This window comes from Stegostoma tigrinum, chromosome 6, assembly GCF_030684315.1.
Source record: "Stegostoma tigrinum isolate sSteTig4 chromosome 6, sSteTig4.hap1, whole genome shotgun sequence".
In the NCBI taxonomy this organism is placed as follows: domain Eukaryota; kingdom Metazoa; phylum Chordata; class Chondrichthyes; order Orectolobiformes; family Stegostomatidae; genus Stegostoma; species Stegostoma tigrinum.
The window spans coordinates 53,359,948-53,377,849 of record NC_081359.1 but is presented as its reverse complement, the minus strand read 5'-3'; the positions used below and the strand labels follow the sequence as shown (position 1 = coordinate 53,377,849).

Here is a 17,902-nt window from a genome sequence, read left to right as displayed (position 1 = left end):
TTAGAGTGACATGTAGGCCAGACCAGGTAAGGGTGGTAGTTATCATTCCCTGAAAGGAAGCTGCACAAATATCCCTGGTCCCTAAAGGATATTAGTGAACCAAACTGTTCATGACAATTAACAATGGTTTCATGGTCATTATTAAATTTGTAAGTCATAATTCCAAACACTCTGCAAATTCTGCCATATGCTATGGAATCCAGGTCCCTGGATCATTAACTGGGTCTCTGAATTACTAGTCTAGTAATAATACCACAATGGTGTCACCTCCCTCAATTATAAAATTAGTAAATTAATGCAGAAGTCATTAGTCCACATTATTTACTATAAATGCAATTTGCATTGTAAATTGAGCTTTTAAAACTCAACAATATTATTTAAATATTTATCAATGATTTCAAGTTGAGACAGCAGGATTTTTTGTGCACAGGCATTTATTGCATACAACGTCAATTCTTTTGAATATATGCAATTAAGCACATCTCCTGGTGTTCAAACCATGGTTTTCAAAACATTTCTAACAATTATATATAACTGCTTTGGCAACGTAATTTGTATTTATTTTTATGAAAGGATTGTTGAAAAGTATGCTTTTGCTTTTTAAAAACTACAATTTTGAAAAGTAATAAATTTAATACAACATTGAAAATTTGTTACTTATGTATAATATATCTTAGAAATAATGTTCGGGCTTTGCTTTCAGAAAGGATATATATTTCAAAACAGACTCTTGACACCACCAGTCTTTCTGAAACAACAGCAGTATGCACAGTGTCTAACTGAACAGATTCAAGAGAAAAAGCGAAGAGAGGAAAAAAAGAGACAGGATGAAGAGTTTATGGATCGGTTGGAACAAGTTCAGTTGGCTGAAGAGTAGGTTGCTTCAATTTATTATTGAGATGTAGGCTATATGCATCAAGTTTGCAATTCTACCATGAAGGCAAGTAGACATGATGTAGGAATAAAAGTCCCCTTTTATTTCATTCATAAGATTTAGAGGTCATTCAGAAGTCCCACATTTAATCACCCATAAGAAGATAATAGGGATAACTGTGAACCACCTTTTAAAATCATTGAACTCTGTCATACCCAAAAAATGGTTGACATATTTCAGCACTGATCTTGCATAATTTCAAATGAATGAATAGGAACATTGGAAGGGACTAGAATGGTCAGCTGAGGGTGAAATTGGAATAAATTATTCAAAAATGTTATAATTTTCAAAACAATTTACTTTTATAGTTATGCTTCTTATTGTGATTTCCATATAGACTTATAACTCTTAATATTTGAACTTCTAATTGATAGCTGAATGAATGGCACCACAAAACTTCAAGTTTTGGGAGTTTTATTGAAAACATATTGTCTCAATTTTATTTAGTCAATTCCAAGGCTGTTTCCAATGGTTTCCTACATTTCCATTTGGAAAATCTGGATAAATCAAAGACTGTTGTCATGATCTTCTAGCATAAATACATCTGGAGTAAGACAAACTAAACCTTCCTTTGATCTTGAACAATCAAAGCACAAAGATTTGTGTAAGGTAGACTTCATTTGGCACCACATCCACAAGCATCCACCCCCTCCATTACTGACACTCAGAAGCAGCAGTGTGTACTATATATAAAGATGTACTACAGAAATTCACCCAAGATTCTTAGACAGCACTGTCCAAACCCATGATGAAAGGACTACAGCAGCAGATGCATGGGAACATAATTACCTACAAGTTCCCTTCCTACTAATAACCATGCTGATTTGGAAATATATCGCTGTTCCTTCACTATTGCTGAGGCAACATCCTGGCAAAATCCAATAATGCTCTCTAAGGGCATTATGGGCCAACCTACAACATGTGAACTGCAAAGATTCAAGAAGGCAGTTCACTACCACCTTCTCAAGCATAATGAGTGGCAGGCAATAAAATGCTCTGCAGCCAGTGATGTCCACAATTCATTGAAAATAAAACAAACCACAGGTCACATGAACCCATTCATTTACCCTAAATGTAAAGCTATAGTCCCAAAATATAATAATATTATAAACCTCATAACTGAAATGTAATGATAATTGTAAGCTACCTCCTTAGATTGCTTGCTGTATAGATTCATTTCCATAATAAAAAACAATTGGGATCTTCCTATTCCATCCAAAGTTCCTATCAGTTATTACCTCTATCTTCGCTAATCTCCACTGGGTCGCACTCCCACTATATTGATTTTAAAAATTCTCATTCTCCTTTTATAATTCTCTATGTAGTGTCAATCTATTTTAATTTTGTGACTTCCTGCAACCTTATGTTCTAGCCTGCATGATCTAAATTTCTAATTTCATTCTGTGCATCCTGATGTATCCTCATTGCTCTACCATCGCAGCAAAAATTTTAGTCATTGCATTCATGCATTCTGGAATTTTCTTCCAAAAATCTTCTGACTTCTTGTATCTCTCTGATCTTTGCCTTTAAAAACTTCATCAGAACTGACTTCTTGACCACGTGCTGGATTTTATTCACCCCTCTAGAGGGACATGAAAGACACCATGAATTCTCTCCATTCTATGCCCCAAGTTAGCTGGGTCTAATGGGTATTTCATCCTGGGACTGCTTGCTGTTCTGGCAGTGTCCACAACTGAGCTCTGGTTCTGTAAGGACTGCCAGTCAGTCTGATTGGCCAGCAGCCCCAGGGGGTTGACTTTCCTCTCAGTGTGGACAGTGGAAGTCCAATTTTAACAATTTAGGCCACCCACAGTGTTGAATGGCTATGGGATAGGCCTCTTATCAATCTGTTGACTGGCCATCTATAAATTTCTGCTCAATTTCTTTAGTAAACTTCCCAAATTTTTGTTTGGTGTTCTTATTTTCCTATTTTTTTAATTGTGTATGGAATCCTTGGAGAGATTTCTGAACAATTTTGAACTGCATTTTGTCTAATGTAAAATTACAAACTGGTTCAAAATATTTTTTTCTAAGAAATGTCTTTTGTTTAATAGTCTTGCTGTCCAAAGGCAGTATTATCAGAGGGAGAAGCATGAACAAATTGAGACCTACAAGAAAGCATTGGATACACAGGTGAATAATTAATAAATATGTGTATATATAACAGGAGCATGTTAATAACTAGTGTCTGTTCAGACATCTATGTAAGATTCATTGAAGGTACAAAGACAATAAACGAAAGAAATATGACATCTAATTCAGTAAAAAATACACAAAAGTAAAATTTCCTGCTTTGTGTCAATATCCCTATTGCCATGCTTGCTTTCTGCCATGTTTGGTGACCCATAGCACCCATATGCTGCCTGAACTGGACAGTTGATGCTATTACTAGAAGGTAATAGCAATAGGTATTTTATTGTCAACATGATCCCTCCTAATTAGTGCAAAACATTACCAAAGATATAAATTTTGCAAGGACCATGATCAAACACAACAGAAGATGAGCTTACCTTACCTGATAAAATAAGGGCAACTTACTTAAATATTTATCTGACTCACTGCATATATGGGGTGGAGAAAACAAGAAAATAGGATTGTGAATACAAACACCAAAATTGGAATTTTCCATCCCAAAATTAGACATAATTGGTGGTGAGCCTGCAAATAAAGTGGCTGCTGAGAGGCATGACTGGAGTTCCCACCTCTGTTTTTTGCTCTCTAACACTTACCCCCAGACAAGGCAAGGGAGCAGGCCCTAGCCTCCAATTTCAACTTATTTATCATGTGAGATCAATAAGACACCAGCAGCAGAAAATTTTCTGAAAACCACCCAGAGTCGCATTTATGTTTTCAGTTTAAGTATTTACTGAGATTAGCTTTTTAGGCCGAGTTGTTTGTATGGGGCATACATGGGCTCTTGGATACAATCTAGACTTTCAACCTGTCGGATCTTATAGGTCTTGTTTGAAAAGGGGCATGGTGCTTTCTTCACTAGACAGTAGCATATTGCCAACTGGTGGGGGGGGGGGGGGGGGGTTTATTGCTCCTTAAACTCTTTGTTAATGGCTAAGCTCAACTCACCTCATTAATATTCAGCAACCTATCTCACCAAATGAGCTAGAAATGGTGAAAGCCCAACCATGGAAATCAGAGCAGATACCTGGTAACTTCAGCTTGCTGTTTGATTCAGAGGACTTCCATAATGCTTAGGACCAGAAAATATCTTAGGGTATAATCCACAGGCACCAGCTGCATGTACCTTTCCTTGGATATTGAAATCCAGAATTTGCCTTCCTTTCGTGACCACCATGCCATATTTCTGATACAGTTGCAAGCTGCGTAGGAAGCGTAAAAACCAAACAGTTAACATTGAAAGACTGCTGCAAGGACACTTTGTGCTTGTGAACAGGGCCCTAGTTCTAAGTTTGGACCTGGCCACACAGCAGGGCTGCTTACTTGCATTCTTAGCACTCGATCACAGCTGCATGTTTGCACCATGATTGCCTTGCCTTGCCATGCTAATTAGTGCAGTCACACAATCGGGCAGCTCCTTTGCTGGTCGACAGTCCTTATTTAAGAACTGTATGGCAATATACTACATCAATCTCACACCTGAACCATGTGACAACAACTTACACAGCAAACACACTGCATACGCTTTTAGCAAGCAGTGATATCTCTGCTTGCTAAAAGCAGAGTCTCGGGGAGTAGTCTTCACCAAAGTCCATGAAGCCACCCAGCAGTCTGGGGTTCCCCAACAGTAAGTCAAGGGCTAACACATATACTCCTAGTTGGGGTATTGGTCACAGTCAGGGGTCTGATCCGGGTGTTCTCAGTCAGGCAGTCCATGCCTTATGGAGACTGGGAAATGGATCATGATCAGTACTGTTGCTCCATAACAGGCATTCTGGTGGCATGGCTAACCCTTTTGGGAGATTTGTACACCATTATTACACCACTAATCTGGGCACTTCTTCCTCAGTTTAGGTCACTCAGGGATGAGCCACAGTCAGTCTTGGTGGGACAATCCAGAGAAACTAGAGATAAAGTGGGATGGAAGGAGGACAAGACTGTTAGTGGGAAGGAGAGTTGGGAAGTTAGTCTTTGGGACTAAGGGATGCAGGCTGAAGAAAATGGTGGGGGGAGCCGGCAACATTATCTATAAGGGATATAAGGTAGAACATAGATTGAAAGGAGGTCATGTGGGAGTGGGGATTGTCCATGGTCAAGAGTCCCCTAGCATCAAAGAGGGGGTACAATTTATAATCACACCTTATATGGTCACCTCATATGCCAGAGGCTGGGAGCAAAGGTGGCAAGTGCAGGCTGTGTAGTCTGGTTGGGTGGGGACTTGGGAAGGTGCACAGCCTATGGGGTTCATGGGAAGAGCTACCAGAATGTTTGGAAGCTCATGGACACTTAGAGACGAAAGCTGGAAACTACTGTCCTAGGAGCATTCATTGTCACCTTCCATATGTTGAAAATTAAAAGTGCGCAATGAGGAAGATATCAGCTGCAACCACAGTCGGACTGGACAGAATAATTTGCTCAACCGCAAGGGAGAGAGCTGCAAGATTCAGTAATGTTAAAAGGAAACAAATTATACATCAACCCATGCATTGTGCAGGACACAGACCTGCGGGGTCTCTTATCCTTGGGTATCCTAATGCATTGCTTCTCTGTATGCTGCACAGCTCCAGGCCCCAACCATGCTGACCATCTTATTTACTCCATCATTTTTTGGACACAGGCCTGGGAAAGAGGGCTGATGGTGTAAGCAGGAACCATTACTTTTATATGCCTTGTTAATCTTGCTTCTGGATAACTGCAGCAGGCTCTCAATACAGCCATTGATCCATGGTACAACTTGAGATAAGTTGAATGGGTGTCAGATCTGTTTGTGCTGGAGCAAATATGCAAAAGGTGGTAAGGTGTCCCAAGTGAGTGAGTAGGCTATGCAAAGGGTTTGCATGGTGGGTGAAATGACTTGCAAAATGTTAATAATCACCTTTGAACTGAGAAATGAGGCTTTCAGAACATATCCTGGGAGCACAAGCCTTTCACATCGGCAAGCCTACAGCTCTGTAGTTTCACTGTTTAAAGGATCTCAGTCTGTCAGCATCAATGTTAAATGACTTCCGGCAAAGCTCTTGTCTTGTTCTCCCTGCTTCTTCACATGCCTTGGGAAATTCAAGCACTGATTGTTAAAGCAGTAAACTGGATAAAAGCCATAAACTGCTCATTTGCATTTTTAATACTTGAACCTATGGGAAAATTATGATTTGTCAATCCCTTCCAAAGTTACTTGACAAATGTTGATGGGATCATGCCAAGTTTTCAACTCAACAGTATTTTCCAGCCTTTTAACTCATCATCTTCTCCCTCTTTAACAGTTAGAATTCTGCCTGGTAGGGTTATTGTTAATTACTTTTGACTTAAAATCTGCTGATTATTGACTATTTGGCTGCAGCTAATTCATATTATTTATATATAATAATATATTATGTATATATTCATGTAGGTAATAATTATCCCTTCTATATCTAGAGAAAAGAGAAACCACGTCAATTACCAGCATCAGTACCTGATTCCTTTGAACCAATCTTTGGTAATTCTGAGCCAGTTGGAAAGTTAGAAGAACAAAAGCAAGCTGCTTATAACCTTTACAAAGAGCAGATGCAGGCTGCTGCTGACCGTAAGAGGAATGCCATTCTGAATCAACTGTATGAACAGAAAACTGAGTTAGATATGCTGGAAAGAAACAGAAAGGGGTAAGTAAACTTTTATTGTATGACTTGTCTTTAATAGATGATATTTATGTTTATTATTTAATGAACTATAACAAATCAACAAAGCTACTGAGCTTAACTCTTCTGACCAGAAGTTTGTATTTTTCTTATCAAACTTTCCACTGAATTCAAAAATATTCCTTAAGTTCAACCTCCACTACCACAAGATTAGGAGAGGGAGAGATCACTGAGGTCACCTATTTGTGGCTTAGCAGGCAACAATGTATGCTACTAAGCATGATCATCAATTATTATTTTTAAGGAATAAGTCCACAAAACTGTTATTGCTTGTGATTATGAGATACTCATGTTTTGTAGCACCTCCAGGAAAGGCAAAAAGACAAAGGGGTTGGAATTCCTTCTATTTCATTTGTCATGAATGAAAATTAAAATCAGAATTGTTTAAAAGATGGTTGAGATGCTGTTGCAGGATTTACTCCCAATTTAACTTGAAAATACCCTCAAGTAGTCAATAAAAACCGAAAGATGCTGTAAATCAGGAACAAAAACAAAATTGTTGGAAAAGCTCAGCAGGTCTGCCAACATTTGTGAAGAAAAAAATCAAAGTTAATGTTTTGGGTCTGGTGACCCTCCCTCAGAATGAGAGCAGTCAGGCAGCAAACATCTACAAGAATGATGGGGCACACAAGAGAGGAGTTGAAAAATAAATTTACATCAAGTAAGCTGATGGACTGATATGACATGTCATATTCATTGTTAATTTCATTTAAGCACATATTATTACTGGTTCAAGTAAATGATCTGAATATAGCTGTTTGCTTATGGGTTCACTTGATGTTAAGTAAGGTAGTTTAATAATTCCTATCCAACCTCATGCCACCATATTTGCTCACACTATTTCCTGGTAGATTGAAGAACCACTTGTGTAAATTATACATTTGTACAATGAAAAAATATAAAATACAAGCAGACTATGGCAACAACTGCAAAGAGAAAAGAGTTAACGTTTAGGTCTGTGGCCTTTTGTCAGAACTGTTTTCTTGACCCATTACCATTCCCCTTGGCTCTGGAGACTAACTGTCCTGTCATTCAGTCTCACCTGTCTTCACCCATACATAGATCTTCATTTTAACTCTTGTCCATTTACCCCTTGCTCTTGACCTGGTACCAACTTTTTTAAAAAATTAATGAATAATAAAGAAAAAGTTGGTAATAAGTGAAGTTGACCCCACAAGTAAGTCCATGGAACAATAAAAGAAATGTAATTCTTAGTGGGAGCAGCAGATACTCACTACAATAGATGTCACCATACATGATAGTTGACTCATTTGTACCAAGGATGACAGGTATGAATGTGGGACCTTAATGGGAAAAAGTATGGCCGTTTAAGAGAAATATTCAAGTAAAGATGTTGTATAAGGCATTAGGAGCTGAAAGGGTTAGACATAGAACAACATAGAACATTACAGCACAGTACAGGCCCTTTGGCCCTCGATGTTGTGCCAACCTGTCATACCGATCTGAAGCCCATCTGACCTACACTATTCTGTTAATGCTGAAGTGTGCACTGGACACCATCAAGAGACTTGAGTTGGAGAATAGGTCTGGATCTCAAAGGTGATTGATCTACTAGTTAAGTCTCCTTCTTAATCTTGGGGTAGAACCTTCTAGGAGTGTGAACGACATGGGTTGTATTAAGTAATCTGGAGAATTGCATGAGAATTTGAATGAGGCTAGCTTGGCATTGCTCTCTGATGAAGGATCTAGGCCCGAAATGTCAGCTTTTGTGCTCCTGAGATGCTGCTTGGCCTGCTGTGTTCATTCAGCTTCACACTTTGTTATCTTGGGGCAACCAGTTGTGTTTTCAAACTGATTTCTGGGAATTGAGATAAGATTCTTGCTATGCAGCAGAAAACTGCCTATTAAAAGGGATTAATGCTTGTTGTCACCTCATTAACTGAACATCTCACCTCATTAATATGCAGCATCCTATCTACTGTGAGGAAAAAAGACACTGAGAGTTCACAACAAGGAAGTATGAACAGGTGCCTACTGACTCCATCAGACCACTTGCTCCAAAGGACCTCCCACCTCAGACACCAAACAGTCAGCATCTCAGCGCACACTCCAGTAGCAACCACACTCATCCCATGTCTATTGACCTTGGCTTCAGAAATTTGCCAGCCTCTCTGCATCATCATGATACATTTCCAACCTACTTACAGTATGCTTCTGCACTTTACAGCTGTGACTCTGGGCATACCTGCAACTATCATTTCAATTCTGCTGCAAGGACACTTTAAGCCCAGAGACAGACACTCAGTGTCTTAGCACTCACTCACTTTGTGTCTATCTGGATGCTCATAACATCTCTGCCTTGACTTGCTTTGCCTTTTTGTGCATTGCCTCCTCAGCCAGAGCTACCAGGCTCACAAAATTTCTGTATTGCCTAGTTGTTTAGCACAGACATAAAGCTATGTCATGGTTTGCAGCTTGTCATAGTTGTCATTCTTATCAAGGGAGACACTCCTCGGTCAGAGGGCATTGACACATTAAGTCAAGGGCAGCATACAGTGCCAGCCAAGGGGCTTGGATAATAGATAGCCATTTGGAGTGGTCACTGTCAGGGTCCTCTCTTTGGAAGGAATGAGGAGCCAAGTGTTAGGCGACTTCCACCCATCGTAGCTCCTTCTACCTGGAATGAAAGAAAGGCAGACATTAGAGAGAGGAAAGTGGTCGGCACAGCCATTAGTGGTGCATGTGGAAGAAAACTAATTTATAATAAAGGTGATGGCACTTACTCTGGTGCGATTCCTGGGTGGCAACTTCGGACCATGCTTGCAGGGTCTCACATCATGGCCTCCTCTGGGGGTCCTAGGGGTAGGAATGGCAGTTGTCTGCATTACCCAATGCAGAATGACTTCCAGGTTCCTGCACAGAAGGTGGGGCATGAAATTACCCTTGTTTGCCATGTCCGGGACAAACCTAACGAACAATGTAGGGTGGCTCCAGACTGTCAGTGCTTGTTTGTGCATGCAATCATCTTTTATAGATGGCACTAGTGTTAGACATGCCAGTCTACTCTGAAATTCTGAGCAGAGGTGAGTTTTTCTGGGTACAGCGAGTGGTAGAATCAGGCTCATGTCAGCTATGGGACCTGGGTAAGTAGTTAATGAGGCAGATTTGGGATGCAAGCGCAAGAAAATTCACTTGGCCTCATGAAGAGAAGCCCTCCATGAAACTTGACCAGTTAATACTTAGCATGAAAAATGTAAGATTTCGCCTTTGGTAACAATGTCTATCTTATGTGACTTGTACCTGATTGCAATAAACTACAATTGGTTTAAGGCACAAGTCTCTTCTTGTTAGACTACCAAGCAATTTTACTCTACCACAGTTGAACAGTCAGGCTGTTAGATCTCAACCTAAAAGAATGGCAATAAATCTACCTGATCTATCTTTCATCAAGCTGACACAGTGAGGATTCATTACAAACATCCTATAAGAATTTTATAAGTTTGCATTAGAATCTTTTGAACCTCCAGAGAATATAGGCCCATTCTATTTAATCTTTAATCGTAGATTCTTCTTTCATCCTAAGAATTGGTTTGGTGAGTCTTTGTTGCATTCCCTCTATGGCAATTATGTCTTTCCTTGGGGGATGAAACTAAATGTGCAGACAATATCCCATGTGTGATTAACATCAAGGCTTTGTTTAATTACGGTAACATGTTGTTCGTCATCTGAGATTGTTGTAATGAAGTCCAAACTCTTAAGACTCAATCATAAATGTTTCTTAAATCTGAATCTAAGAGTGAAAAGGTTATAAATTACCGTTAATGACTCTAAATATTCCCAAGTGCTTTAAAACCAATGAGGTACTTGTATTGTAATCACTGTTGTAATGTTGAAAACATATTGAAGCAACACTTAACATCACTAAGCACAGATCAATATTTAAAACATATGTAAAATATGTTGTTCCTTTTGTCTTGGGTTTTATTTGGTCTAAGGTTTGTAAATGTGAAATTTATATGGGAGGTTAGGTATCTATCTGCAGCTATGTTACTCACTAATCATGTTTATATATTTTCTACAGCTTAATAAATGAACGTAAAAAACGCTATGAAGATCTGCAGAGAATGCGTAAAGCATTAGAAGAAGCATGGAATGATAATATAACAATGAAGCGACTGAAAAATTATGACGAAAATCAGTACTCAAAGTAAGTTTATGAGTGATCACACTAACATATAATACTTTAAAAAAATCCAGGTCATTACCAGAAAAAGTTCATCTGATCACTAGGGGTTACATTATCTGAGTTGCTGTTGGTGATTGGCTGAAGCAGAGCTAAAATCAAGTTAGAGCACAAAGGATAAGACAAATGACCAATTTGTAAGGGAACTACTACATAAAAATAAAAATACAATGGATAAAGAAAAACAGGCATGTGAGGGAAAAGGGAAAATTTAGAATCAGAGATAATGGAGGATAGAGTGTGGAAACAGGAATAAAAGGAAGAGTTATTGGTATTTTCATAAAAGTGTTCTTAGGGAACCAATGGTGTGTTAAGGAGAGTGTGTCAAGGATGGATAGATAGAGGCAGGGCTTATGAGTGTCATCATGTGCACACCACCGGGTTTAGATGAAAAGTGATGGGTTACTGGTTTAAATACCTGCCAGACTGGACTTATTGAATACTGTGGGGAGGTGGAATATTTCTGTTGATCAAACAAAAACCTCATAACCATCAAGAAAAAAATGATGAGACAAAGCTTCTGTTCACTATATAAAAATACCATTAAAAGCAATCTTAATTCCAATCTGAGATTTGTGAAACTGAGTCATTTATTGCCCTGCTGAATTCTTAATTAATAATATTAATTGGAGTTTATATGTTGTTAAGACCATACCTGATGTTATTACTGGACAAGTCAGATCCAAAACTGAAATCAGAGATAATGGGAACTGCAGATGCTGGAGATTCCAAGATAATAAGATGTGAGGCTAGATGAACACAGCAGGCCAAGCAGCATCTCAGGAGCACAAAAGCTGACGTTTCGGGCCTAGACCCTTCATCAGAGAGGGGGATGGGGGGAGGGAACTGGAATAAATAGGGAGAGAGGGGGAGGCGGACCGAAGATGGAGAGTAAAGAAGATAGGTGGAGAGAGTGTAGGTGGGGAGGTAGGGAGGGGATAGGTCAGTCCAGGGAAGACGGACAGGTCAAGGAGGTGGGATGAGGTTAGTAGGTAGATGGGGGTGCGGCTTGGGGTGGGAGGAAGGGATGGGTGAGAGGAAGAACCGGTTAGGGAGGCAGAGACAGGTTGGACTGGTTTTGGGATGCAGTGGGTGGGGGGGAAGAACTGGGCTGGTTGTGTGGTGCAGTGGAGGGAGGGGATGAACTGGGCTGGTTTAGGGATGCAGTGGGGGAAGGGGAGATTTTGAAACTGGTGAAGTCCACATTGATACCATATGGCTGCAGGGTTCCCAGGCGGAATATGAGTTGCTGTTCCTGCAACCTTCGGGTGGCATCATTGTGGCAGTGCAGGAGGCCCATGATGGACATGTCATCAAGAGAATGGGAGGGGGAGTGGAAATGGTTTGCGACTGGGAGGTGCAGTTGTTTGTTGCGAACTGAGCGGAGGTGTTCTGCAAAGCGGTCCCCAAGCCTCCACTTGGTTTCCCCAATGTAGAGGAAGCCGCACCGGGTACAGTGGATGCAGTAACCGCAGGAAATGCTACACTTGTCCCCACACCTCCTCCCTCACCCCCATCCCAGGCCCCAAGATGACATTCCACATTAAGCAGAGGTTCACCTGCACATCTGCCAATGTGGTATACTGCATCCACTGTACCCGGTGTGGCTTCCTCTACATTGGGGAAACCAAGCGGAGGCTTGGGGACCGCTTTGCAGAACACCTCCGCTCAGTTCGCAACAAACAACTGCACCTCCCAGTCGCAAACCATTTCCACTCCCCCTCCCATTCTCTTGATGACATGTCCATCATGGGCCTCCTGCACTGCCACAATGATGCCACCCGAAGGTTGCAGGAACAGCAACTCATATTCCGCCTGGGAACCCTGCAGCCATATGGTATCAATGTGGACTTCACCAGTTTCAAAATCTCCCCTTCCCCCACTGCATCCCTAAACCAGCCCAGTTCATCCCCTCCCCCCACTGCACCACACAACCAGCCCAGGTCTTCCCCCCCACCCACTGCATCCCAAAACCAGTCCAACCTGTCTCTGCCTCCCTAACCGGTTCTTCCTCTCACCCATCCCTTCCTCCCACCCCAAGCCGCACCCCCAGCTACCTACTAACCTCATCCCACCTCCTTGACCTGTCCGTCTTCCCTGGATTGACCTATCCCCTCCCTACCTCCCCACCTACACTCTCTCCACCTATCTTCTTTACTCTCCATCTTCGGTCCGCCTCCCCCTCTCTCCCTATTTATTCCAGTTCCCTCCCCCCATCCCCCTCTCTGATGAAGGGTCTAGGCCCGAAACGTCAGCTTTTGTGCTCCTGAGATGCTGCTTGGCCTGCTGTGTTCATCCAGCCTCACATCTTATTATCTCCAAAAGTGAAATGTAGCTCGATAAATCATATTATGTGTTTTGGTTTTAACAATGTGGTTCTTCACTGAGATACAAGCATGTAATGCTGCAGATTTGGTTTTAACAATAAAGCAGAAGTTTATTTTGCAAAAGGAATGAAGATAAAATGGAATAAACCATTTAAACATAACAAATATTTAAAACGTCAAAACACACAGTAAAATTCCATCCGATTAATCCCAATGGCATCTCATACTTATGACTGTGCTTAGACTTTCTGAGCTTCACACAACCCCTTTCAGGATTTTAACCAGACATTTCCGGTCTGATACTTTTAAACTAAACTCCTAACCCTACTTCTTAACCACTCTAAACAATCTGCCTTTACATATCCAGCCACAACCAACTGAAACCAAAAACTTTTCTCCAATTCAAGTGGAAAAGGAAGTCAATCTCAAAACTTCTAAACTGAAAGTCTAATGCATATTCGTTCACTTGTGAAAAACTCTTCCAATAAAATCAAAACTCCATTATACATTAGGCACTCTCTCTCTCTCTCTCTCAAGCTGTTCATAAACATAGAACATAGAACATAGAACATTACAGCACAGTACAGGCCCTTCAGCCGTCGATGTTGTGCCGACCTGTCATACCGATCTCAAGCCCATCTAACCTACACTATTCCATGTACGTCCATATGCTTGTCCAAGTAAAAAGGGTAAAAAGTTCATAAAGTAAAAAATAAAAAAAGGGGCAGCACAGTGGCTCAGTGGTTAGCACTGCAGCCTCACAGCGCCAGGGACCTGAATTCGATTCCAGCTTCGGGTGACTATCTGCAAGGAGTTTGCATATTCTCCCCGTATCTGCATGGGTTTCCTTTGGATGCACCAGTTTCCTCCCACAGTCCAAAGATGTGCAGGCTAGGTGGATTGGCCATGCAAAATTGTCCGTAGTGTTCAAGGGTGTGTAGGTTATAGGGAGATGGGCCTGGGTGGGATGCTTCAAGGGGCAGTGTGAACTTGTTGGGCTGAAGGGCCTGTTTCCACACCGTGGGGAATCTAATCTAAATCACCATGGCTACAGGAAAACTACAAGTTAATCATTAAACCCTTTCAGACACACAGACCAAAACTCTCATGATAATAGTTCAAATTAAAATTTTAAAATATGTGTAAATCAAACCTCTTACATTGTAGAGAAGAAGAATTTTACAAAATTAAACCTCTGCAGAGGTTCAAAAAAATCTTCCAATTGCTGACCAATATATATTTTTTGAAATTTCACTGGTTTCATTTGGATCAAGTGTAGCTCAACAGAAGGTTTGCATCTCGCTGTAACAATGCTGGGTGGTTAAGCCATAAGTATTACACCCAATATTTTCTAAATGATTATATTGAATAGACTGCACAGCCCTTGCAATCGACCCCATGTATCACTCCATCCCAGTGAACAGTATTACAAAGCTGCCAAACTCTATCTTGTACAAAAAATACAAATGGTGTCTTATTCCTATCACACATTCGAAGGGCTACCATGATAGGCACCATGCTACATCCTAGTGATAGGACCTGGGGAAGGAAGATGGGTAACAGGGCAGAAAGAAGTTATCCACAATTTTCTCGTCTTATTTATTTTAAACTGCATATGAAGGCTGCAAATTAGTAGATGTTTTCCTAATAGTCAGTTTAGAAGGATTAAAATGAGTTGCCAAATTCTTAGATATCAGTGCATTCATAAAATTAGCAGGACATTTAGCTAAAAAAAATTAAAGTTTTAAAAAGACGTTATGTTAAAGAAAGTATGATTTGAGATACTTCATTTTTAGTAATTGTTAATCAACATAAGGACGATGCTAATCAAGTTTAATTTACTTTACAGGGCGAGAGGACTTTTCCTACTTGATCAATGTAATAAATATCGCCGTTGCTTTCAGTGTAAACGACGTTTATCAAACTATGGCCAGACAAATATTTGGAACAGTACATTCATTACAACTGGAACAAATTAGTGAATTAACTTACTCTTAAGACAATGCACAGTGAACTCCTATCAAAATCATGGAAATGCCCACAATTCTCAGTATCTGAATTAATAATGTAAACTGGTTCAGCATATTTCCCTTAGATTACAGTGAAACTACTGTTGCAAGGGAGTATATGTTGTACTGTTATTCATTTTTTGTCTAATCAAGTAGCCTTTCCACCATTTTAGAATAAATCCATTTTGCAACATTGGCACTTCTTCAATCATTTCTACCCTTGAATGCATTGAGGCAAACTAAAACATTAATTTTCCTTTGATATTAAGATATTAAGTAGGGATTTGGAATTCTTCAACTCTTTATATAGCTGCTCCAGTCATCTGGAAGCATCCAATTGGTGTTGAAAAGATTTGGAACTGCCACTGAAATCTGAATGGGTTACCTAATATTTAAACAAATTTTCATGTTAGTTCTGACAAGTTCAATCTCTATCTGTAGATAACATTGTCTCAAAGTGTAGTGGGTCTTGGATACAAATTTGGCTAAGTCAAGCTCAGACTTTGGGCAGAAACTTTGGACTTGTTTAGTTTAGTAAATGAGTGAGCGCATACTTAATTTCTTATACATTGAGAAACTTGATCAGTCCATGATATTCCCCAACCCAACCAAATTCTAGCCAAGCACTTTTCTGATACACTTGCTCAGAAAAAGTTATGTTGATTACCTGAAATATATAATTTAATAAAAGGTTAAAATTTGAATGCAGGAAAACAATCTATAAGTCTATGTTCTATGTACTATGTATGACATAGACAAAAGTGGCAAAACAAAATTGCACACATTTTTAAATGCTACAGATCTGCATTTTGTGTATTTGGAATTCAAAGAGATTAGAACATGAGGTTGGGATGAATAGAATCACATTGTGACATGTCAGCGCTATGCTGGACATCATTGCTATATTATGCAAATTGTCTTCATGACTCTTCTTCCAAACTGCAAGGGACAGTTCACCCAGAAACATAGGCGCACTGTATTAACAACAGCAGCAAGACAGCTGCCGCTGGTAGGGCAAACCATAACAGGTCACCAAATATGTTGGCTGCAAGATCACATCCCACAACGGAGCCAACCGTTTTCTGGATCGGGCCAAACTAACTCCAGGTGCTGGATTGCCAATGCTAAAGGAGAATACATCAACCTGTGTGTGATGCTGCAGAGCAGTTGGTGACTCATTGGATGGACACATGAAATCCATGACAACGAACGTTACCATTGTATTGATCTTCTATGCATCGGTGTTCTTTTGGAATTCCTCTTCTTCCACAAGACCCATGCGCTGGGTTTCCTAGGCTGCAGTTCATTGTTGAATTGAGAAGGTGATTAATCATTGTTCGATAGCTAGAGAGTTCAGACTCTTCTACTTATCCTGATGGTCAGCCAGAGAGGTCCATTGGCTTTGGTGACCATTGCAATGAAAGGTAAATCAATTGCACCCACATGACCATTGATGCTCCTTTGGACTAGTCACTAGTTCATTAGCAGGAAGGGGTTCCACTCGTTCAACATTAAACTGTCTTACGAACACAAAACATGCATCATGCAGCTGTTTGCCCATTCTCTCATAATGTGTAATCTACTGACAATCTCAAGTGCTGCAGCCATACAAGTGGATCATTGGGACAAGATGTACTCATGCAAGCATGGCTGGTGATGCTGGTGAGAAGGCCAAATGTTTGATCTGAGCAATGGATCAAGTAGGCCTCCTCTTTTTATCATTATAGTTCTGTTGCCTGGACTGATATGGTAGAGTTCTGCAATATACCCCAGTGAAGATTTCCCTTGCTATTAGGTGCTATGCTCTGCACAGCCTCACAGAGCATAAGGAGTGGCATGCATTAGGATTATTTGGATAACTAGCACTGCTCATCTGACAAGAAGGATGGGAAGGGGACAGAGCAGGCACAGGGAATGATAATTGGGACAAGATAGAGATCTGCAAGAGAGTCCTATGGTTGAGACTCACTTTCATCAACATGAAACACCTGACATGTCTGTTTGGTAAGAACTCCATGTTGGCTTTGTTGCCATCTCCTTATACAAAGTGCTGACATTATATTTAAACTTTACACTCATTATTCACCATCTCCTAGCTCCCTGCCTCTCCATTTGTCCTTTCTGCACCATCTGAGGTGATAAAACTCCATCTCTCCAATATGGGCAGGCAGATGAGAGTGCAAGGTATACATTTGGACCGAGAAGAAACCATTCACTATGTTACTGCCCACATCTCAAAACATAAATACTATTTAACGAGACAGCACAACATTGATCAAATATATACCCTTTTAATATCTGTGCCTTTCCTGCTGCATCTACATACTACCTTGAAAACATTTACATGAGCTTTTATGGGATATGCAGCCTGTACTTGCAGCTGAAGTCTAGGTAGGCCGCTGGCCTCACTGCTCTGTGGCCAACTGTTAATGTTGTCCTCTCGAGATCTCTGGCGTGCTGAAGACATTCTGCACAACTACAGGCTCCTTCTTTATCACTTGAAGTGCTTTTGGCACGTTTGGAGGGGCAGGGGGTGCCTATCCATCCTATCACCACTCTCACAGGAGTGTCTGTTTGTGGCTGGAAGCTGATCCACCTCCTTTTCAACGGATAATGGCACC

General features: G+C 40.5%; 1 protein-coding gene across 4 annotated transcripts in view; it reads left to right on the top strand.

Moving 5' to 3' along the window:
• The window catches only part of LOC125453719 (coiled-coil domain-containing protein 81-like), an 80,936-nt gene extending 63,316 nt beyond the window's left edge, over nucleotides 1-17,620 (top strand). For all 4 annotated transcript variants that reach the window (XM_048533634.2, XM_059646565.1, XM_048533635.2 and 1 more), the window contains 5 exons: nucleotides 704-873; nucleotides 2,989-3,067; nucleotides 6,482-6,705; nucleotides 10,784-10,909; nucleotides 15,122-17,620. In XM_048533634.2, the coding sequence (XP_048389591.1) occupies nucleotides 704-873; nucleotides 2,989-3,067; nucleotides 6,482-6,705; nucleotides 10,784-10,909; nucleotides 15,122-15,251 (729 nt within the window). In that variant the 3' untranslated portion in view covers nucleotides 15,252-17,620. The remainder of the gene's footprint in view (nucleotides 1-703; nucleotides 874-2,988; nucleotides 3,068-6,481; nucleotides 6,706-10,783; nucleotides 10,910-15,121) is intronic.
• The last annotated feature ends 282 nt before the right edge of the window (nucleotides 17,621-17,902 follow it).